Source organism: Gallus gallus, chromosome 1 (genome assembly GCF_016699485.2).
Source record: "Gallus gallus isolate bGalGal1 chromosome 1, bGalGal1.mat.broiler.GRCg7b, whole genome shotgun sequence".
NCBI lineage: Eukaryota > Metazoa > Chordata > Aves > Galliformes > Phasianidae > Gallus > Gallus gallus.
The window spans coordinates 33,321,137-33,346,250 of NC_052532.1; the positions used below are offsets into that span (position 1 = coordinate 33,321,137).

The following is a 25,114-nucleotide window of genomic DNA, read 5'->3' on the forward strand; positions in this document are numbered from 1 at the left end:
CCACCGAGAGGGATAAGAGAGTAGCTCTGTGGAGCTCAGCTGCCTGTGTGGTTAACCCACAACACAAACTAGCCACTGCTGTCTAGAAAAAAAAACAAAAGCAACAAAACAGACATGTGCAGAGACCACTTTTAAAGTGCCGCATCATTGTATTTATATTTTTTACACTATTTTTTTTTTTCCTCTGGGCTTACAGATGATTATTTTGTTTTCAAATTGCATGTTCCCTTCACATGGGATTTCACTAGCTACTACTGTACTACACAATTTCTCACTGAACCATATAATTAGGTTACGTTTTTAGCTGGCTACATAAATTGACCTTCAGATCTAACAACTGCATGCGCAGACTGACATTTTGGACACACACAGCTCATCTTGGCTGTACCCTGCTTCCTTTGAAACAAATAGCAAAGTGTGCTTTTACTCAACAGATAACTGACAAACTTCATCCAGATGAAAACACAGAAACTGGAGAAACAGGACAAACTAACAATGCTAGTCAAACACATTCAAAATGAACACAAATAAACAAGAAACCCAAACAGCAAGCCAAAAATACAGAAGCTAACACAGTAAAGACTATTGATTGACATCAGTTGATGACCTTGGGCCAAGTGCTGACCATTGCAGAGAATGGTTTGCACAGTTAACATACACAGGCATCAATGCCAGCCTCAGAACCTCTGTATAACATGTAGCCATTATCAGTTTTGAAGAAACTTGAAGAATGACTGATCCCTACGTTGCCAAATTATGCTTGCTCCCTCAACATCTTGCTAACAACTATTCTGAAGTTAACACAATTAAAGCTGAGATATTCTCCCTTACAACACAGGATGTTCTTTTGTTTGCTTGTGTTAAGAGCATGCTCTTGACTTTTGAGGCTGTCTGTCAAACAGGAAACATCATTCTTGTCTTCATAGCCAGGTCAGGGTTGAGTCTTCTGTCTTCACCCTTCACAGGCTGTATAGCATACCCTTTGTCTCTAGTCCACGTTATGAGTGCTTTGCATTTTTTACAACTATCATCTACCTGCGTGAACATGATGACACAAAGCCTCCCCTCACAAACAGCATAGCAGAGCTCAACAGTATACCTAAAACACTTCACTCTGTTATACTAAACCTCACGATGGCCTTACCCATACTACCTACACGGAGCAAGTACTGCCTAGGAATTACCAAATGCCATGATCCAAAACTCAGGCAGTCCAAACAACCACAACACTGGGCCTGGAGTCCATGCCATGCCCACACTTCGCTCAGCAGCACTAAGAGCCCACAGAGCAAGAGTCTTGCCTGTAAGGCAACATTTTGGCCTTGGCTGTGCCAGCCTGCAGGCTGCCTCCCCAGTTGTATGCACCATTTTCAAGTTATTTTAACAGAAACCAGACCATGGCTTGTTCTTTCCCCCACTTTGCATCTGCTTGCTTCCTCCTCCCCTCAGTTCTTTATTGACAGCAAATCCAGTCTTCTCCTTCATCCACCCTGCCTTAAAGATGCAATTAAATTTGGAGACTAAAGTTTTTAAGCACTTCAGTCAGATCACTTCTGATTGTTGTCTCTATAGCTATGCACAGCACTGCTCCTTTATGTCTTTCTTCTTTAACTGCTGCCACTACACACCTGTCAGGTGAACTTGCGTATGGCAAACTGAAGGACAACCAACCCCTCCATCCCAAAATCAAGGTGGGATAAACAGATGCTACCTCTCTACAGCAAGACTGATCTCTCCTTTAAGCTGCCGCAACACTTGCAAGCTACTATATCAAAGAAACTGCAAGGGGTAAACCAGATCATTTGTTGAGAATAACAGACTGCAGTGTTCTGAAACACTTTTCCACCACTGACTGAACCAAAGCAGTGATTAGCAAATCGACTTAGCAATCACAGGCTATCAGCCCAGCTTGTGCATCACCCCCACCCAGCAGCTGCTTGCTACACCTGAGAGCACCTCCCATTCAGCCCACACTCACGACTGCCTTCCACAGCCATCACCCAAGCCTCAGGCATCACTGGCCAAAGTAAGGCCTCCCCAGAGCCATTCCATTTACTCCCTTCATCTGCACTTACATGGCTTTCTCTTCTCTTTATTACTTACTTCTATGCATATTACTAGCGATTATTAACTATTTGTCTTCCTTCTTTCCAGATTAGGAAAAATACAGCCTATTATTACCAGGAAACAATTTTCCCCTCACCTGCATGTGGTTTCCCACCACCCCAGTCAGAACACTTACTCCAGCAGGTCAACACAGAATACCACATTAGCCAGGAATGCAGTGGAAAGGAGTGCATGAAGTGCAGACACAGATACACATACCTTAATCAAAGGGCTGCCAGCCCCTGCATGGCCACCAGGCCATCCTCAACCGTGAGCGGCCTCAACGATGCATCTATCATCTGAGACTTCACAAATGCCTCACAACAGAAATTCCCTTATGCCATCCCTTCCAAGCCTGTTGTGGCTCTCCCAATACCTTATATCTACAGAAGTTGTCCTGGTAGCAACTCAACGATCCCCATGTACCTGATGATCGATGTTGCCACACCCTACCCCCAGACCTCTTTGAATGCTATGCCAACTGATCTTCCCACAATAATTTTCCAACAAGCAGACACATACTGATGCCAAAGGGACTCTTTCTACCGCTTCCACTGAAACAAAGGAAATCCAAGGACAAAACAAAAACGGTAGGCTTTCAGTTTGTTAGAGAACCATGACTGTTGCAACATGGCACATTATGTTCAGACACCAAATGGCATGCTGTGCTAAATGGCTCTAACGTAGCACGTACAGCAAACTGATTTCAAGTCCATGCCACAAGGTACATCATCCAAGCAACAAGAAAGGTCCCTAAAGAAAAACAAAAGCATCACATGAGCCAGACCAGTGACACAGGACAGAGAAACATTTTCAGAACAATTAACATAACATTTCTATGTATCTTTGAGAAATTAAGCTTCGATCCCATACATCCTTTTCCAATTTCATCATTAATCTCTCACTTTATAATAGCATCCCATTAGGAAAAAATAAACAACCCAAAACACTAAGGATTAAAGTACAGCGATTAAGATGGCTGCTACTATATGTGCAGAACATTTAAAATTTAATCTGTGCTGATTTTTCAGGTAACACAGGCATAAAAAATATTTATGGCCAGGTTTCCCATTCTTGACAAAGTCATTACTGTCATGGATCAAGGTGATAAACACAGCTCCACATCTAGAAAGTTATTTTCTTCAGTTTGAAAGCAGACAACTGATACATGCATAGGAAAGGTTCATTATTTCAGACCAACACTCTACCAGACTTGCATGTATTCCCAATGATTCACTTTCTTAAACAGCTTAATCCTAAGGGAAGCCATTTCAACAGACAGAATTAAACCCTAAGGTAACAACTCATATGAACAATCAACATTTCACCTGGATTGAAAGCCAACACAGCTCAGTAGCTTATGACAAAAGAAGGCTAGTGTCATCCTACAGAAGATCCAGGATGGGACTTATGTGGAGGCTAAGAATAGTAAGACAATGTAGAAAAGCACACCAACAGCTTTGCCTTAGATCCTACATCAACTCAAGTTCAGTGGTGTAAGTGAATTTTTTAAAAGATAACTTCAGGCTTGCAGCTTTCCTGAAATTCAGAGATGCCACAAATGACAGATTCTGCTGGAGGAGATCAGATTTAACCTCATGCCCCAGATCTTGACTTCAGAAGAAGCCAAGCAACATTAAAGTTTCAAATCTATTCCACTATGTTACATCAGATGATGGCTGTTACAGTCTTTGCTAAGTCTTTATATTAAGGCTAGCATAAACGGTATTTATTTTCCTTGCATATTTTGTTAGCTTATACTTATTTTTAAAATCTAAAGGTGCTGCTTGGGACATTTGTTTCTAAAGTTTTCATAATCGTTTGCATGTTCCACAAGAAGTGCTACAACTGGAAAACAAAAGCAGAAAACAACAAAAAAAAGGAGCTTAGGTTTGCAGTTCTGTGATGCCTGAGGTCAGAAATAAGTGCTCCAAACAACATTTGAGAGCACGAAGTACTCCAACAGAAGAGATTATAAGCAATTATCGCTAGTTGTCCGACAATTTTTATTGTTAATAACTTCATTTCTAGATTTTTGATCAGGAAGAAAAGGGAAATCACAGTCTCTGCATTTTCTTAATGCCATAAAGCAAACTGGGACACAAAATAGGTATTTCTCTTTTCTCCTCATCTTGCAGTATATAAAATATCTTTTCACTTGGAACCACTGAAGTCCTGTAATCAATATTTTTAAATGCATGGTCTAGCAAGTTATAAAAAGAATTCCATTAAGAGTAGATTACGCTTCAATATAGTGCTAAAAACGCTTATTTCTGAGATGCTTTATTTCTGCTCTGCGATACAAACCAGCCTGTACTTTAACACATCAATACTTAGTAGCAAGGGGCACTGATGCTTCCTTGAAGGTCAGCAAGTGGCTTCACTGTCTCCTCCGCATTTCAAAAGACTGAAAACACCGAAGTTCCCCTATTGCTAACACTGAGATACAGTAACTCTTAACAAGAAACCAAATATTCAGTTCTAAATGGCAGAATATTAAAACCTCCCGTTCATACTATAACATATTTTACTTCCTTCAGACTGATCCCACAGTGCAGGAAACTGAGTCCCAGCAACAGGCCAGCTGAGCTGACTGCAGAAGTGCCAGGAGCCTTCGCTTTTGGGAGGCTGATCTTCTGTTCTCTTAAGAAACAATACTTGATCTTCTAAGGTTACTCCTACCTCCTTCTGCACATCCTTCCTCGCGGAGGCAGAGTCCACCTGTGTTGTATGTGACTCCCAGCTATGCTTGTGCTGACTCACCAGCCAACGTGCCCATCCAGACCAACATTCAGGCCTGGCTAAGGAGAATGGATAAATTAATTTACTGCTACAACTTCCTCCAGAACAGGAAAATCTGATTTGGATCTCTCTCAGCAGCCACACGTTTTCAAGCAACTTGTGAGTATTCAAACCAGAGATCTGCTCCTTGGACAAGATTGGCTGAAATTACCTTCAGCAAATCTTCAAGCTGTGGATTACACGTAGGAGAAAAAGATAACCAAGCATGATTCTGTCCTTCAAATCAGCAGGGCTTCATCTAGCCCATACAGTCTTAAAACAAAACAACCCAGCTGGACTTTAAAACAGATTTTCAAATAAGCAAAGGATCCTACACTTGGAGCTTCCACTCCTCTTAGAGTATTTTCAATTCCTGTTATCATAGTGAGATAATGGGAAGAAATACCGGTGATGAAAATCTTACGACAGCAAGAAGGTGAGACTAAGCAGGAGGTGAGTTAAAACCATCAGCCCTGCCTGTAGCCAGCTGTCCTCAAAGGCTTCTCCTCTGCTCCCAACACATGAGATCTCCAGTTCTCTTGACACGTCGCATCTCATTGGAAACTTAACCTAAAATATGTGCATCTCTACACACATAGATGTATCTGTATGAATATGTATGTGTATCTATATGCATTTACCCTTACTTATATATCAGGAAAGGGAGACAGACATTGTCTACCAGCCAGACATTGTTTCTCACAAGGGATCATTGCTTTCTTTACACAAGACACTAAGCAGACTTCCCTTTTTGTTGCTCATGTTACTAAATGACATGTACAAATTAAGCTAAAATAAGGAACAAGAAATTCTATTAATACAGTCACCTCACAATTAAGTATTTATGTGGATACCACAGAAAGCTGGTGGATATTTTATAACCCCTTGGGGCTGAATAAAAAGGAAATCAAAGGGAGAAGGAAATGGGGTGACGCAAAAGCCTGACTTTAATTAATCAGAATTAATGATAATACAAGTGAGTGTTCTTCTAGCAGTCAAAGGGGGACTGGAGTAAACGTGAAAATGTAGTCAATAACCCAGTAGAAGTATAAATGTTCCAAGTACAGACACCCTCATTAAAACGTTTTTGAAACCATAAACTGCCAGAAATATACTTTTGAAGAACCCTTTCAGGCAGGTATTTTTCCGGCCAATTTTGAGTAACAATCTTCAAGAACCACATTTAAATCTCAGCCTTAGCTTCGGACTGTGGGCTGCCGCTCCATTGAAGTGGAACGGCCACCACTTTGCAAGTGGTAAAACTGCAAGCATCACTGCCACCGCGTCACTCCACAATGCTTCTCGAGGGCCTCTGCAAACAGCTGGTGCTGTGGGGCATGGCAACTCAGCCTGCTGCAGCTCTGTCACCAGGTACAAGGACAACCTCGCACTTCAGTTTTGTACGCATATACACGCAGCATTTGGAGCTTCAGCTTCTGCTCAACTAATTAACTAATTGGCTACCTGCTTAATTACAACTCCAGCAGAGATAGTACTTTCTAAATGAGTGAAAGTGCAAAGCATCTCCATAGCTGCTAATATAATCAGAGTGGTATAAACAACGCTGAGTAGTTATGTGTAAAAGACCCACTTTGGCCATATGCTATAACTAGAATAGCCAATTGCTGTGAAAATAGTTTCATCTATTAAAACAGGTATTCTAAACATATATATTTACAAATGGTTTTGAAGCCAGAAGAGAGAAGTTCATTGCCCAGTCAGATCTCTAATCTACTACAGATCTTTATATAGGATTGAAATATCTCAAGATCAACATCAGTAAGTTACGTTTGCAAAAAACACTGGTTTCTGGGGAGTATTCACTCCTCAGGTTAGGATGAAGACAGGAGCTTTATCAGCTTCCCCAGTAGAGCCTCGAATTACCTACCGCCCCACAGAAGAGTCGTGCTTCATACAAATTAATTGTTTTAGCTTCCAGGCCTCAGCTCTTCTTCCGTCTTTGCTAGATCAAAAGAGTCCCTTAATAATGCATTTTTCCCATAAATATTTTCATAACCCTAATCAGATCATTTCTCACTCTTCTTTTGCCCAGTGAGATAGTAGGAGACTGTGTAAGCTATAAGGCACTTTATCTTTTGAATCGCTTCATCTGTCCTCTTCTTCAATCTGCAGTTTTCTCAAAATCCTTTAAAGAATGCTAACACCAGAACATCACCCACTACCCCAGCAACATGATGCAGAGGCAAAAATCTTGTCTACCTTATACCCCTGAGGCACACTGTGAACACAACAGAGATACAGAAGGGCTGTCCATAGAATGAGAGGTGTCTTTTCAGACATTTGAAATCTATAAGCAAGACCCAAATTAATAAAATCTCTGTAAAATCTCCAAGCCCTCAGTGCTGCCTACTTACGCTGAGCAGCAATTCATCTCTGAAACTTTCTGCATTGTTTCCTCCTACGCCCCCTCTGCCCTGGGAGGGCAGCAGCAGGATATCGTGCTGATCTTCTGCTGAACTCCCCAACGGCTCTGCCCATTGAAGAGAGCTGAGGACTCATCGATAGAAGTGATTCATTCTGTCCTGCAAACATCCCTGTGAGGTATGTCCCTGCAGCTTTCGTAATGGCTACCTCTGATTTTGTGAAGGTGGTTTAAAAATGGTCTGTGTATTCAGAACACAGTATTCAACAATAAGCACAGTGTCTGTACTCTGCAATCTGGAAATTTCAAAAAAGTGAAAGAAACCCTTTCTGCAGTATTTTAATAGACTTTTCTTGCTAACTGCAGTCTCCGCAGATTTATAGACCAATCTGGCAGTAACTCCAGTGACAGCACTGCTGTACAACAATAATTACAACAGCAGGAAACACTCAATAATACAGAAATAACTCACTGTCATTGAAGATATGTATATTGCACACAAAGATGGAGACATTTCTTTTCACCTCTCTTCACATACCCAACAGAAAAACAAGAGACACTCACCCCAAACAAAGGTAATGCATTACGAGACAGAAACTCAGCACTGAACCCCAGCCCAGGCACCTTCAGCACCCATGGGAGCACCCATCAGCCTGGTCTGGGCATTCAATCCCTTGAGAAAAGGCACTTCTGAAAAGCAGATACTTTGTCTCTAGGGTCAAAAGAGAGACAAGAGCCAAAATCAGCCCTGTAACAAAGCAGCAGCAATGCTCTTGCATTAGGAAAAGCAACGTTCTCTCAGCACTGTAGATTTGTTATAGGTAATTTTTAAAGTATTTGGTATGTTGCAACCTTCATATGAGACTATCACATAACCGCTCAATTATCACAAGCACTTAAGGGAATTGCCTAGTTTATACACCATTTTTAATTACTCAGTATAAAAAAAGCCCAGATTCAAACTAAGTAGTAACAGTTCCACAAAAGCTCCTAAGAAGCAAGACACAGCAATCGCTTAACCTCTGTCAAAACTTTCTCATTTGCAAGGACAGCACAGAAATGAAAATACACAATAAGGAGCTCTAGCAGAGATCCAAACCAAGGAGGTCCCAGAAGATGATACAGAATGTGCTTGCAGCAGGAAAACCGTAATGCATCTCTATTTAGAATATGCATGTGTGCCTGTTTGCTCTAGATGCATGTATAATCAGCCTTACTATAAATTAGAAAACATGAAGGATTAAACATCAATTGCCTGTCCTCCTACACTTCCCATCTCTCTGCCAGGTCCTGAGAAAAAACAGAAGGCATGGTGGCAATGGTTGGAAACAGACTCTGAAATCAGAATAAGGAAAATGCCTATTTTCCTCTCATCTGTAGCAGAAAGAGAGTGTGTAAGAACCATTTATGTTTCACTCCCAACAAATATCACCATATTCTGGAGCTATAGAAATCTTATGGTCTTAACAAGAATCTAAAAATGCAGCATAAAGAAGAACCACTAGAATTCGGAGTTGTAATTAACATGACAATGGATGCTCCGCTATTACGCAAAGAGTTGTTTCAACACCACAGAAGCATCTCATATTGTAACTATTTCTGGGTGACTAGGAGAGCTTTACACAAGCATAACCTTTTGCTAACTACACCATCTGGGAGTGCACAGGCAGCACTTCATTCCATTGGCTTTTTTCCAGGAGACTTACAGTAGAAGTCTATGGTATGCTTCTCTTTTAACGATCAATTAGAGGCTTATTTTATTTTTGATTGTGACTTAATATAGCCCACTATCAAAATAATATTAAGGCAGATCACACCTCCAGACAGCAATAGCATTTTTTATGAGACCAACTGATGGAGTTGAAACTTTGATCAGTATTTCCACTCTGGTGTGCACATATTTCTTCAGAAATGAACAAATCCTCAAACTAAATATAGCTAAAGATTAAAAATCAGAAGGAAACAGCTTGCTGGTAGAACATGTGAGTCAACAGTGTCAATAGCTTGTGAGATAATGACAGAAAGGACACACTAAACAAGAAGGGAGAAAAGCAGGAGAGAGATATAATTACAAGCCACACCATTAATCTATTTTGCTTATCGAGGGATATGCCTACCATTATGTATGCAAGTGTCTCTCTGTCATTATCTGTTATGCATGGAGCTGCAGGAGAACTGCAACAAGTTTGATTTCTCAGGTTCTTATTTGTAAGTTTTTTTTATTTTGTTTACTTCTTCCTGTTGTTTGAAAAAACAAACAGATAACGGACAGGAAGACTCCAGAAATATACTAAAGATGACTTCCCGCTGAAAAGAGTGCATTCCAGGCCTTTGCCAGCTGTCTACAGGAAAGTATCTGGGTGTCAACAGCTCTTTACAGTCACCCACACAATTCCATGATGGCTTCTACTGCTCTAGATGCAGTCTACTGTATTCAGAGCACAGGTTTTAGGGGTTCCTACAGCTCTGTCCACCAAACACTTAATGTGAACATGTGCTATTCTGACACAGTTTGGTTTTACACTTATTGTTTCTGTCCATTGGATGTCTGCGCCTTGTAAAGGCTTTGATAAGGCTGATGGCTTTTCCGAGGGCTTGAGAAGCGATGGCAGAAAAGGAATATGGGTTGGGGGTAATATAAACATTTCTTCAAAGCTTGCTTTTCTGATTCTGGCTGGAAAAATACTCACTGATCTATCATGGTTAACAAAGTGGGGCTCTCCTTGGGAACGTGAGTTGAACATAACCATCTCACTGTGTGTTTGATTGCCTGCTGGCTTTGTGGAGTCAGTTTTCTTGGTCTGCAGGTTGGACATCAGCATCTTGGTAAGGTCAAAGGAATCAGTGCAATAATGTATTTCTTGTCCTTTAACACTCCATTTTGCAAGTCAAATGGACAACACAGTCATGCTGGACATCTTACACTGAAAGCTGGCAAATAATAATAATATTAATAAAAAATAACAAACTCTCTTCCAACGTAATTCTGCTCTTTTATGCTCTGATTTGCCACACAATCAAAACGATGAAAGGCCATGAAGAAATGTAATTCCCAAAGTACACCTACCACATTAGGTAATCAGTCCAGCTGGGAAGCAGAGCACTCTGGCTTCTCTACTTAAACAGTACTCAAAGAGTGGCAGCATTTGGAGATAAGGATATAATTAGAAGTTTTCTGTTTGCTGAAAACAAACGGTGGGGAATTTCAAGTGAGCGATTTGATGGAAAGAGACAAAGGAAAGTAACAGGCAAAAGAAAACAAAACAGTCTCCAAGACTTGTTGGATGCATTCTGAATGGGGAAAGCATTTTATTTCCAAGAAAGACTGTGAGATTGTTGTTTTTAAGAACCTGACTAAAATGGCCTGAAGACAACTCAATAATTTCATCCTCAAAACATCACTTAAGAGGTCACAGCCAACACATACGGATCTGATCTATCCTCTAAGCTGTGGAACACATTTCCCAACTGCTACCAATAGGTAAGGTAGATGCTCACACACACAGTCTCCATTTGTTATGAAGCAACACTAATAATAGCCCTGGACTGCAATGAGTTGCCAGTTTTTTATTTTCAGATTTCTAAACCAAATTTCTACTGGTGGACACATTTCATCCTTCAATAAGAAACACAAATAAAGTGATAGACAGAAATCAGCTTTGCAGTCACATCACCACTCTGTGGGAAAGAACTCAGCAGACATCCTACAAGATGCATGTAGAGACTGGGAGAAGCCAATGCGTTGCTTTCCACAGTGCATCCCTCACTCTATAGCCATGTTACCACCAGCGCTTGTCCAAAACTCAACAGCACTGCTGCAAAATAAAAGCTTTTGCAATGCTCCATCCCCTACTGCCATAGGGCAGTAGGTAAGCAGACACAGGAAAAAGAGAAGGCCTTTCTTACAAGCGCATCAGGTCCTGGTAGAAGAGTAATCACAACTTATGCAGTGACACAGAAGTCTCTCAGGCATTTCTTATATCTCAGGTATTTGTTCAGATTTCACACAGTGTCAACTAAAGCAAGACGAAACTCTTTCACTCCCAAGTTCACAATCACACTTCCACCCATATCCCCAAAGATTTACTTTCTACAAAGTTCAGCTCACACAGCTTACCAGGTTTATTTGCAATTTAATTTACAACTGACTTTGCTGAAGAATATTGTGTGAGCAATTACCTGTACGTATGTGTTCCACTATTTCAGAGGTAGGAGAGTAATAGCTCGTGAAGACATTCTAACAGCAGCATTTCCAAACAAGCTTTGTGCATGCCTGCTGTATGAAAACCCCACCTTGTTTTTCCACTCCCTGAAATAACACTGCCCCCATCCCTGCCTACACAAGCATCCTTTTAATTCCAGGTAAGATGAGCTCTCCTGCAAAACACGCTGTTGCTCTACATGTGACTTGCGCCCTTCATTCTCTGCCATGTCAGGTGCTTTGTGCTGCAAGTGTCTCTGCCTGGAGAGCAAATCCCGCCTGCTCCGTGCTGCTTGCCAGCATAACTGTTTCTCTGGAGATAGCTTGGTTCCTTCAGGCCTTGTTAAAGCACTCACATGGGAAACAATTTTCAAACTCCAGTTTCATTTTAAAAGTCAAGCCAATCTTGCTGCTCCTCCAGACAGAGCTATTTGCCGAATGCTTCTGACTCACCCATTCGCTACTCTCGCACCTTTGTGCTACCAGCCTTGTAACCTGCCTGTAACAATGCTCGACTGTTTACTGGAGCAGTGTGTTTATTTTTTGCCAAGTCCTTTCCCTGAGGCACTCCCACGAGGTTGGGGAGGGCGGTGTGGAAGTGCACAGCTCCGCCATGCTGCCAGAGGGCTGGGGGGGTCTCAATGGCAGATCCAGACAGAGAACTGAAATAGGACAGCTGTTTGCATATATATTTCCTCTGCTTTTTTGGTTCAGGAATGCTGGCTAAAACATAGTACAAGAACAAAAAGATGAAGAATCAGATATTAGAGGGGTTGGAAAAAGCTCTTGTTTCAGGGTTCTATAAAATAAGCACATCCATCCTCAAATGAAAAAAAGTTTCTTTCTGCAGTACCACAGACTACTAAAACATAATGACTTACAAGCCCAACCTTACAAAAGGGCTTCTGTTTAAGAAAGAATTTCCTCCTGTTGCAGAAAATCTACATACTGCTTTTCAGTACAGTTTGTGCTGCTTTTCTCGATTTCTGTTGCAGTCTCCATGGAAGAGCCTTCTCCCACACGTTGGACTGATTGTCATTCCTAACAGAAACACACCAGGGAGAGTTTTCATGGCAGCTCAGCTTACATCCCAATAACAGCACCCTGTTTTCAACTGCAAACTTGCAATTCCCAGTGGAAGTTTGAGAAATGCCAGGTTAATGAAGGAAAGAACCCAGCCATAGCAGAGCAATTTCTGCCAACTAATGCCTAATAGAGTCATCTGCCAAGCAGCAGAGCGTCAAAAGTCTTATCTTCCTTAACGTAAAGGAAAAAAGCCCCTGGGTTTTCATGATACCCACCTCTAACATGAGTTTCACTGACTGATCCAAGACCTGTGAGCAGCATGAAACAAAAGGCCCTGGCCTACCAAAGCATCCTTTCAACCACTGTAAGTCCTCACACAATGACTTCCACCCACATACTCCAACTTGGAGAGAAGCACCATCTTTTATTACTGCTTAGGGCCTGTGATGTATGGCCCTAGATGTTTCTATTCCTGTTAAAACTTCCCCCAATACAAAAATACATTAGGCTGCCTTCAAAGTGCTCTCTCCAGCTTTCATAGGCTTGATTTCTGTTCCCATTTCCCAATTCCTCTGAATTTACTAATTGTTCTTCCATAGTCATTATTTCTCCTTTTTAGTTTTGTCCATAATTAAGTGTGAATACTATTCTCAACTATGTTTTAAATGCAACCCATTGCACCCAACTTCCTTTGCATTCTAAGATTTTCTTTGGTTTTTGGACTATACCCGGAGCAACTATTTTGGGTCGTTCTTTTAAAGGATGCTAGAGGGGCTATAGTAGTTTCAAACCACATACTTACATAACAGTTGTTCACATTGCCCTAACTGACCATCCCTATGTTTCTCCATGATTAAATCCATCTAGTCTTTCCAATTTCTTCAGGGAATCCAATGAAGTTTCAAGAGGGAAGAAGAACAAAACCTTTCCCTTCAAATAATTGATAGTTCTGTTTTTTTTGTTTGTTTGTTTTTTTAAGGTTGCTTGTATACATGACAGCCTCAGGAGGTTTGCTATCAGTAGAGGAAACTGTGAGGGATTGCATACACAGAACTTCAGGTCTGTAAGCAACTGTGAGCAAGGCAGCATGTCTTACGCTGTAATTAAACTATATCATAATTTTTCTTGTGAAGAAGGCAGTCTGGCACAACCTCTTCAAATACTAACTTGATTACTTGTAGCTGGTGACTGGATGCGCATTACAGCATTTTGTTGGAGCATAAACTCTCCCGCATCTCCTACCTTCTCCAAAGCCACACTTATTTTCAGTTTGTCCAGCCAATGAACAAGATGCAAACAAGGCATTTTTCTGCCCACCACTACCTCATACCTCATCCATCATGTCCCCTAGAAACAAGGACAAGCCCAGTAATGGCAATGCTGGGAGCTCCCAAAGGCCACCAGCTGACAGCACCCAACCTTCAAATGATGTGGCCTTGGAAGACCTTGATCTTAGGTAGCACTTTGCATTTCACACCGCAAAAAGATGACATTTGCCCCCAGAGCAGCTCATTATTTGTGCTGGGGCCGACAATACACATGCCAAATTATTTTCCATTCTTTTCATGAAAAGCCCCACCTCTCCCTCTCCAGCAGCATTTCTAACACCTCATACCAACCTCTCAACAGAGGTTAGCATACTCACTCCCTTAATGCTAAAAGGAAGAACACATGCTCCAGTGGGATAAAATTCCCCAGGCCATTCATTCACTTCAACACAAAGTTGCAGCTTTTATTACCAGACAGTCCTGTCCCTTGTCTGCATTAAATAAACCAGAATACCAGTTCTGTCAGCAGCAGTAACATATTAGCAAATAACAGGATCCTAATGTAAACCTTGGGGCCTACAAAGCTCTGAAGAGCAATTTGTAGTTTACTTGTAAGTTGTTTCTTGCCCGTATTTATACATACACATAGGTACCTGAAAGCATTATGCTCATTTTGCGTTTCCACTAACATCCTCTCGGTTTCAGATTTCTAAACAAAGACTAGAATCTAAGTGCTGGCTATGAGAGCTCATTTCCTCTCTTGCCGCTAAGTTTTTTTCCCCCCCAAGACAACCAGCTAAGTAGCAAAATCTCAGCCCCTCCACAGAAACCCTATGGGTACTTCACAGAGCTAGCTGGTGATGTAGGCATCAGGCATTTCTCTCAAACCAACCAAGAATGGAATTACAGTTAATCACATTAGCCTATAACTTTTTTTTCCTCTAAAAGCAGGATTACAGCCTGAGATAGGGAACTTCCCACATTCCTGCACGCCAGCTGCATTCTTCCCGACTTCATTTGATTAACAGCTAATAGAATTACAATCCACAGACCTGGGGTTTTAGTGGATTATGTTGGAGGGGTTGCAGAAGGCGCTTGCTCGGCTGTAATTCCCAGCTTTGCACTACTGGAGTGGGACAGAAAGACCTTAAAATGACATTGAGAAGTACACTGAGGGAGCCCCAGCCTAAAGAAGTGGTTGTCTACATCTTTTTGTCTAACTTATTTCCTGAAAATAGCAGCCCACAGCGCATGTGCTTGATTGAAATTTTCGTCTTCAAAAGATACATGAAAATGGTTGAAAATCTCGCTTTTTTGGGAGAAGGGTGGAAAGATGAAGGAAAAGTTGGATTTATGTACTGTAAAATGGAAATTGCTCACTTCAGGCCAATAACTCATAGCGTTATGATGTATGTGATGATTTAAGCAACAATATTCATTGGAGTTAGCTTTATTATCACTATTTTTCACTTCTGAACACCTACGCAAAAACCTGAATCAAAAGGCATACTCCATTCCCAGCAATGCCACACACGCAGCACAGGCCTCACTCTATGGCTTTTAGAACTTCTGAAGGAAAAACATTACAAGTTTGAACTAAGATCCAGTGTGTAAGCCCTTGGAAAGAAATGGGTGAAAAAAAAAGACTTATTTCCTTTTTCAGTCAAGACATCTACAAATAAGTGCAGCAAAGAGAAACAAGAACTAGTTTGAACCGAGTTTTAGAGTCAACCTCAGCAGCAAATTTTAGTATTCACTCCTGAAACAAACACTATTAAAACAGACTTGGAAGAAAAGGCACTTTATCTAAAATGCTGTTCTAAAAAAAACACATTTCTAAGCAGTAATTTAAGGAACCCAGTCTTAATGCACAAGCTTCTGCAAAGCGTCACATACTGCTGAACAAATAAACAAAAAACTAAGATCAAAGTGCCAGAATGCCAAGACACTTGTACTGAAGCAGAGCCAGGGGGATTAATGGGTTTTCAGGGGCACTAAACACCCTGCATAGCCACCAAATCCAACAGAGGTGCAGGGAAGTAGGCTCGTTGAGCAGCGTAGATGTGCTCAAAAGTCTAATGCATGCAGTACGTGACGGGTTGAACACGACGGATCTCACCTCAAAATGGATCAGGAACTGCAACCGTTGGGCAAGACTTGGCTCCCAGTGGCTACCCTCGGGACTGCAGTCATTTCAGGAGTGCTCTTCCCAACTTGATACTACAGGAAGGCTTGCTTACCACTCTCAGACTTCCAGCTTCTTGTTTTCTCCCCCACATGACCCAACAAAAAGGAAAGAAGCCCACAGCCACTGATAACCTACAACAACTTCACTCAATTAAGGGTAATGGGGGGATAAGAAAATAAAATAAAAATCAGTGGTACTTTGAGAAACTCACTGACCTTCACTAAAAATGAGACTTCAAAATCTAACAAAAAGCGTCCAAATTCAAAGAAGCAATGTCTATAATGCTACACTTCTAAATATTACACCTACACAACAAGACAAAAGCTTAGGCCCAATCACATGGTGACTTGCTGCAGCTGAAGATACTGAGATAACAGAGAAACCAAGGGGTAATTTCTTCTTTTTCTTCCTTAGACTACACCACAAGACAGAGCACTATCCAAGCCAAGAGCTGAAGAGCTATTCTCAGTCCCAATTCCAACGTGAGACTCCACCAGAGGCCAGATCACTAGTTGTTTGGTAGATATTTTACAACATTGCAACAATGCACTGTGAATCATCTGCTTCCAAAGAGGCCTCTAACATGTACCTAAAAACAAACAATACTTAACCTCAATGAATCGGTGTTAGCCAAGAAGATTAAAAAAAGATCTGCTTGGCTGGAACTGGATTTCTTTCACCTCTCTTCAGGGAACTTGGAGAGTAGAAATTATCATAACAGGCCATAAAGGACACAGAACAAACTGGGAAATTTGAAAGGGCTCACAGCAGAAGCAAAGGCAAAGTGAGATACTGTCTGTCGGTGCCTTTGAGTAGAGGGGTAGGGACACAGATGGGACAGTACAAAGGCCACCTAGCTGTAGGACCTATGGTTTAGCAGAATTTAACTGAAAAGACTTTGGAAGGAGAGCTGTGGGATCCTACAACAGGATCCCAAGACAACCTTGGAGACCTCTAATGGTAGTCCAAGGACACTTTGCTGCAGCAGTCCTGAAGCAGAGGCACGCAGAATGCCAGAGTGTAGTCTGCAAACCACCATAGACTGAACACACAAAGGGCTATGAAAACGCACAGATGCTGTCCCCCTTCCCAAACCCACTGTTTATGGCATAAAACAAGCATTTCTGTTATTATAGCAGGAACCCACTTTTCCCCCAACCCTCCCTCCCTGAAGAGTGAAGATGGTCTGACTGCACCATATCATGGTATCAGGGTGTTATCACAACAAAATGCCACGATGGAGGACTCATTCAATCCCTGCCTTTTCTGGTGAAGCTCTGAGAAGAGCATCACCACAGTCAAGTCTGTGGCCACACAGCATTTGTGCATTGCAAATGCAACCTTTGGTATTAAACGAAAGAAAGAGAAGGGAATGAAATGAACACAAATGGTCAAATATGGATCCCAAATGACGAGAACAGACACCCTGCACCAGCTGGGTTTGGACTGCAAGGGTAGAACACAAGCTGGGTTTTCTCTTGCAGCTCTTAACAGCTTCGTAGGCTGAGCACTTGAAACCACTGACCTCTTGTACTCCACCAATGAAGCAGCAGGGAAACCACAGAGGTCATTGCCATCTATTCCAGGCAGCCACCCCAGACACAAGCTCCACTTAGTGAATGCAACTGGCCAAGTGGGAACTGAGTCTTACAAGTCACCTTCCTCCTCCTGCTTCACTTTTTCCTTAGTTAAGAAACAACAAAAAGCACAGTTAGCATGGAGCTGGAGTTGCCCAGTAAGACCTCCTGGATTTTAGAGCACTAAGTTCAACGAAGAGTTTTATTAGGGATGTAGAACAACACAGAATTGACTAACCAGTCCTTAGAATCACAAAACATATTTCTTCCTCACATAATTCACAGGACCCATCACAGGGATAACTGTGCTTTGCAGCTCTGCTTCCTTTCAAGGTCGATGTGAGCATGTTTCATCTGATCACGTTGACACACTGGAAGAGGCCCACCCTCAGGGGCAAAGCTCTGTCACATTTCTTTATGGCATGCACCTTCCTGAGCAACGCAGCTGTATCCCAGGCAAAGGAGCCAAGATGGAGCGTCCACCTAATGCTGACGGTGCCCCCTCCATATTTGGGAACTGGGACCAAATGAGCTCCTCAGACAGCACTGCTCTTTAGACACAAGCCAATGGCACAAGGCAGCACAGAGGATGGATTGTCTACTTGCCTCTTTGGGAGTCATATGCACACAATTCAGAGAACACTAGAAACACCAGAGCACATGATTTACCCTTTCTCCCTCCCGTCCCCATTAGACCTAAGAAATCAGAGACCACATAGGAAAAGCCAAGCACACAAAAACAGGAAAAATCATGACGTCCAAACACACAGCTTTGAACTCAGGACATATTCTCCATGCGCATATCACATCCCCTTCACCAAAGCTCACCCTCACTGCCTCAGTTTCTTTATCTGAGGAAGCAGAACATTTGCACAAGTACATTTTTCTCCAAGGTTATTCTGAAATTACTATTTGCAAGGCACTCAGCAAATTAGAGGCAATCCATAAATATTAAATGTTATGGTATAAGCTCTTACACAGGGAGAAGGATTTCTGAAGCTCTTGCAACTACCATGAGGTTCCTGTAGGCTGTTTTTTATGGGTTCAGGTTTAAATAAGTTTGGCAATGTATATTAAAGTTAAGATTACATTATGCATAAAAGAATAATTCATTCACAGGAAGAGCATTCAGCCTACTTTAGGTACACAGATGGGATTTGAATTTTTAGCTCATCCATCAGGTCCTACCCAGCCGTGTGCTCTGAACTACAGAAAGAATAAAGGAACATAATTTTATCCAGGCGTGGAGAAGAGCAAACAAAATTTTAAAAAGTTTAAAGGAAAGTAATTCATTATTTCTGTATATTTAACCCAAATAAAAAAGACAAACAGAACAAGACAAAAAAAGGCATTCCTCTTTCTGGGCATGTTATGCTTCTGATATTTGTACCAAACAGAGCACAGACAAAAACCTGTTTACATGCAGGGATGAGTCATGCTCCCAGCTGACGGTTCCAAAGCAGGCTCCCAGAAAGGAGAACCTAACCTGCAACTCACAGGAGCCAACCACAGAGCTTTTGCGTGTTAACAGCAGGCAATGGGATCAGGATAAGAGATGAGGAGCAGTGAGACCTGTGCTGACCTCCAGCACGGACATACTGTCCAACTCAGGACAAGCAATTCCTCTGCTTTGGTTTATCCCACCTCCCAGCCATGGGAAGCTTTCACCTACCTCAAACTTCAGGTGAAAAACTACCTCTTTGTTATCCTAACCCCGACACTGAACAAGTTTTGGCTTGATTGTGACAACCTAAAATTTAGGATGACCAAAAAACCCCTCCAACAGTTTCAATAAAAAGCATTCACACAGTCCTCACGTACACTCATTTCCTATAAGCTAAGGTACACAGCACGAGAAAACATGATGCAACATCACCAGCCTTAAAAAACAACTCATACTTAGAGTGGGAAAAAAAAAAATCCATAAGCTTCCCTTCTCCCTTCTTCATTTTCAACTTAAGGTATTGCTATAACAATGCACCTTGGTTACAATGCTGCAGAAGGACACAGCCGTAATATCACACCTACAACTCTGTATCCATTATGGGTCAGCAGTCACCACACCACAGAGAAAATGTAATTGCTGCTGCATGCCTGCAGAGCAGGGAAACCACAGCATTGCAAGACTTCTGAAATGTAACATTATGGAGAAAAGAGCCTGGACTTTGTGGCTCATCAAGCAAAAGGTACTGCTGGGATAATAAATTGATTTTATAAAGCCAAGACACATACACACCACAAACGCTTACTTTCTGCTTACCTATTATAACTTGGAGCTGTGCAGATATCTAGAGTATAATTCAGAGATTTAAGAAGAAAAGCTAAACAAGGCATAGACAACATGACTGAGCCTCCTTCCACATTCCACTTAATACTGTGTTTAAAGTGCATTTAGTAGTGTCCTCTGATATTAGCCTCCAAACAGATCATAGGAAGGTAAGAGTAGGTAAAAGCATGTGATACAGAAAGAGCAAGTTAGAGTCCACCAAAGGACTCATTACTTAGAACAGCAACTGCAGCACTGAGTTCTGGACAACCAGATATGAACATTCACGTTCAAAACAGATTAAAAAATGGCACAAGTTTTGCTTTCCTTACACAAAATGTCATTTGGCTACAGTTTGTCTGTAACTTCACCAGAACAAGGCAGACTATTTCTTTGTCGATTGCCAATTTGGGATCAATCATTTTGTGTGCCATATGTAATCAGACAGGAGGGGAAGGCTCTGCTCCACCCCATTCGTGCTCTGCTTTCAAGGTAGGAACAAGATAGACACACAGAAAGGTGAAAAGCAATGCTACGGGCAGAGCTCAGACATGGGTGAATGCTATCTAAGCCGTCTAATGCTACACACTCCATCTCTACTGCTGCCTCTACTCTTTCAGAGTTCAGCACTGAGGCTGATGGCAGCTTAGCAGAAGCTCTGCAAGGTTGTAATGCTAAGAATCGGCACAGAAGGCAGCTAGAGAAGAAGTATTCCTCGTGGCAGCAGGGCAATCCAAGCAGCAGCTCAGCAAGCAGCTCAAGGTGCAGCCCCACAGCCCTGGGGCGCAGCTGCCTGCAGAGGGCAGGGGGCAAGGAGCAAAAGCAGTGTCAGACAGGACCTCCCCCTCCTCAAATGAAATAAATCACTTCTCAGAGCAGCAAGCCTCCTTACCCCCCCCGGATTAAAGGCAGACTTAAAGGAATGTTTGCTAACAGACCGCTCTCTCCCTCAGCCATTCCTAATACGTATCAGCTAACCACATTCAGCAGAGTTATGCTAGGGATGCCCTCGATTCAAGAAGTATTTCTAAGTGAAAGGATACCTGTAAAGACAATCAAAAGACTTACTAGATGTAGGATACAACGTTCATTTTGTTTCTACCCAGTTTGCTGACCACTAGAAGATTGCCTGTGGCATAAGAGCATCTTTGAAACATCTACCAGCAGCTTTTGGCCACTCTGCAGTACGGGATGAACTGGACTTCAGTGTCTCAGGTCCACCATGCAACAACAGGAGGCGGGACAGATGTTCCGACAGACAGCTTTAAGTCTGCTCACTAAGGAAAGCCAAATCCCTGCGGGATTCCTACTGAAATTTCAGGAAGTGGTGATGTTTTATCCCAGCACCAAGTATGTTTTTGAAGATTTCATTTGCCTGCCTACATGCTTTGCATAATGATTATACCACTAAAAGAGGGAAAGCTAATAATAAAAATTAAATGCTAATTTACATTTCACTGCATAATACCACAAAGATAACTTATTTTTAAAATTACTTACTTAAAATACGACATGGATGAGCAATATTGCAAAAATATCTATTACAAAGAAGTTCAGTACAAGCAAAGCAAGAAAACGGGAAGGAGAAGAAGGAGAAGGGCTTGCCCTGGTTGAACAGGGCTGGTGAATAGGCATGTGCCAGAGATGCTTAGGAAGAGAAGTAAACAATAGGGTGAGCTTTGCTACATAAGGTGGGAAGGAACTCCCATCCTTAGGAACCAAAAGTACAAAAGAAAGTCCCTGAAAAAAATGACCTATTTTGTGGACTTAGACTGCTTTAGTCACAGCACAGGAGCCTGTGCTCATCCAGAAGTGCTTTCTGATCTGTTCTCTGGACAGAGCCTCCTCCCAAAGACAGCAGGACAAGCACCAGTGCTGGGCATGGAGCATAAATCCTCCACCTCCAACCCTGCTGTGTGCATGGCCCACCACGGCTGGCAAACACAAAACAAAGGTAGAACATACTCTCTCTGGGATGAAATCTCCATCTTTGAAGCCTACAACAAACCTCTCTTAAACTTCAAGGAGTCAGGAAGTCACCGCTCAGAGCTCATCAGCCAACAGCCTGATGCAGCACAGCCAACCACTGCCCCAGGCCCATGCCACAACCCCTCGTGAGGACATCGAGCCCCTAATACTCCTTTGCATTGCACTAACAGCAAACTGCTCTGTTAGTTTCCTTAATATAGGTGCTAAAATAACGCTAAGTAATGGTATACAAGTACTTTCTCCCCCACATTCCGCTAGCAAACAAACTTAGAAATATATAAAGTAATAATTTTGACTTTCCTGCTATTTTCCTTTTTCTTTTCTCTATTTAATTCAAAGGCATTCCAAGAGGAAAACAGATACTTTGAAAATATACCTCCAAGTAACTCCTGCAATTATTTTCAGACAGCCTGGGAACAGCTCAGTAGGAGGGAGGAAAGAAATGTCAGATATGGCAAAACTCGATTTTGCCCTTATCTCCTTCTTATTCTTTGCATGTTATGTCCGTGGCACTGCTTTGCCTTTGGCTGACAACGTAATTTTGGCAGTACTGCTTTCTTCTTCACTCCAGTGCAGCCTTTTGCCATCTTCTGGTTGCAACCAAAGCCCACACTGGGGAGCAGACAGGTGTGCCTGGGAACAGCCTGACAGCACTTCTGAGAGCACCGAAGTCAATGCTGAAGTCAGTTACTGCAACCAGGGCTGTACAGCAGGGGATGAGGCAAGAAAAGGGAAACAACCAGGTGATAAAAGACAAAAGCTGATCTCTTGTCACACGGATAGCAATCGGAATGGAGGCCAGTAACTCAGTTACGCCTCCCAGTTCACTTAACTGCTCAAAGCCCAGCAGAACACCTGTCTGAGAACAATCCTGGCACGCTCACAGACTGCCCAGGCTGCAGGCAGTGGAGCTGCACACACCTGGGCCCACAGCCTGCCCTCAGCCTGCAGACACAGCCACCCACCAAGAGCCACCGCTCCGCACACAAGCTAAGAATAGCAGCACTTATTGCTTTGGTAAAGAACTGCTTTTGAGGGACTATTATAGTAGCAGAACAATTAGAGCTTACTTTTAAACACTTAAACTTAGAGTTCCTAGGGAATTTGCTCAGTAACACATTCAGTTCTAACGATCTGAGGAGAACAATCTGATTTGAACTCCTTTAAGTCTCCCCTCTTATTTGGGTGTCCCCAGCGATGCAGCAGCTCATACAGACCTTTTAAATAAAGCAAGCAATCACTCATCAGCACCTCGTTGCAGTTTCTGCAGTAGCTTTGTTAGGAATTCACATATGCCCAAAGAGGCAGTGCCCACACAAACCAGCTGGGACGAGCTCAGCCAGCGGAACTTCAGTCCGATGCCAGCTGGAGTGACACGGAGGGCCAGGAACTGTCAAGACTTGGAGGCAGCAGCAGAGAGAAGCCGCATCCTCAGCCCTGCTCCCAGCATCGGAAGAGGAGGGAGGAGGAAGCGCCGGGTGCTGATACGGAGTCAGGTGCAAGGACGCGCGCTGCCCTGCAGCTGCTCCGCTGCCAGGGGGTGAGGAGCCGCGGCCAAACGCCGCCCTGCGCCCGGGGCTACACCTGGTCCCGACCAGCGCGGCCGAGGCTACGGGAAGGTGCCCCCAGCCCGCCCGCGCTCACGGGCAGGGGGAAGCAGTTACGCACGCACCGAGCCGAGCTTGGCCACCAACGGATTTCTGTCCCCGAGCCACGACCGAGCGTCATCGCTCCCGGCGGTTCCCCGTCTCCGCCGCAGCCCCGGTACCAAAGGTCGCCATCCCCAGCGCTCCCGCAGCCGCCGCTCCCCCATCCCCTCCGCGCCTCCCACGCGCGCAGGTACGGAGCCGCGGCCGAGACCGCCGCACGGCACCGGAGGCGCTCCCTCCGCCCCGCAGGCCCGGGACGGCTCCGCCAGGGCACGGCCGGGAGGCGCCGAGCGGGACGCCGAGCCGCGGGGCTGCGGGAGGCGGAGGAAGGGCCGAAGGGAAGGGCTCCACCTGCCCGCGGCCGTACTCACTCCGCGTAGCCCGTGGTCCAGGGCAGGCGCCGCGTCTCCTTGCTGAGGATGAGGATGGGGCGGGCGATGTGGTCGGCGGAGCACTCGACCTCGTCCGGGGACAGTCCCAGGAACTCGGGTCTCCCGTAGGGGAAGCGCAGCGGCAGGTCCGCGCCGCCGCCGTGCTCGGCGCCCGCGCTGCCAGCCATGATGCCGCCCATGAAATTGGCCACGGCGGACTTCACCCGCGTGAGCATAGTACCGCCGCCGCGCAGCGCGGGGAGCGGCGAACCGGCGGCGGCCCCGCCGCGCTTCCGCAATGGGGGCCGGGCCGGGCCGGGGCGCGCGGGCTCAGCGGGCGCGGGGCCGCGGGCTCATTGCGGCAGCGGCAGGTCCCCCCCTCCCGGCGCGGCGCCGGCTGAACTCAGCCCGGCGGCGGCTGCTGAGTCATGTGACAGCGCGGCGGGATGCGCCCGGGCGCTTCCTGCTCCTCCTGCGGCGCCCGCGGGCTCCGAGCGCACGCCGGGCACGGGCCGCCCCCACCCTCCTCCCGCCCGCCTCCCGCGGCGGGGGCGGCCCGCGGCAGGTGCGCGGCGGGCGGGGCCACTCCGCTGCCTGCGGCGGCGGCGCCCGGAGGCGGGGAGGGACGGGCGGGCCGTTACCTGCGGGCTGCGCACCTAAACGCGCCGAGGGGATTTTTCCGGCAGGAGGCTCCGCTATGAAGGAGAGGTGTGGGGGTGGAACAAGGCCTAAAGCGCGTCCTGCGGCCGCTCGTCGGCGGGTCCCCATCCCGTCCCTGGGGTTCGCGCCTGTAAGGGTGCTGTGCAGCCCCCGGGGCCATCTCGTGCACAGCCAGGTGCTCGGGATGCTGTCGCAAAGCAAGAGGATGCTCACAGAAAGGGCGAGCCTGGACGTTTTCAACTGTGAGAGGACACAGAAGTTGTAAGCCCTCCTTGCTTAGCTGTGCCCTATTGACCACGTCATGTTTCTTCACCAAAGCCCTGACAGCCCTGCTGTCAGCGGAGGCCACCCAAACGCATGGAAAGGTTGCAGGTTTAGGTGTGCCAAGCTGTGGGAAATCAGGGCGAGAAGAAGGCAGCAAGAGCACTCAGGAGATCTGTCCCCTGCGGCGTGGCTGCATATGTGCCCCGTGACATCGCAGTGCTCCTGAGAGCTGTAAGTAGCCCCAAGGCAGCGTGACCTGCGAGCGGAGATGGGGTAGGCACAGCCGGCTGTGAGGGTGGCACCGCAGTGGTGCTGAGCACGGAGACGAAGGTTCGTCACAGCGGGGCTGGTGGGAGGATCAGCTGCTGCCACGTCGGCTCCTGCC

At 44.5% G+C, this 25,114-nt stretch overlaps 1 protein-coding gene across 3 annotated transcripts in view; it reads right to left on the reverse strand.

Annotated features, from left to right (window-relative positions):
• The window catches only part of PPM1H (protein phosphatase, Mg2+/Mn2+ dependent 1H), a 136,083-nt gene extending 111,843 nt beyond the window's left edge, over positions 1-24,240 (reverse strand). For 2 of the 3 annotated variants that reach the window (XM_040670460.2, XM_003640351.6), the window contains exon 1: positions 23,806-24,240. In XM_040670460.2, coding sequence (XP_040526394.1) covers positions 23,806-24,041 — 236 coding nt within the window. In that variant the 5' untranslated portion in view covers positions 24,042-24,240. Of the gene's footprint in view, positions 1-23,457 lie in introns of all 3 variants that reach the window. The other variant, XM_015282711.4, reaches the window with a different exon arrangement.
• Between the last annotated feature and the right edge of the window lie 874 nt (positions 24,241-25,114).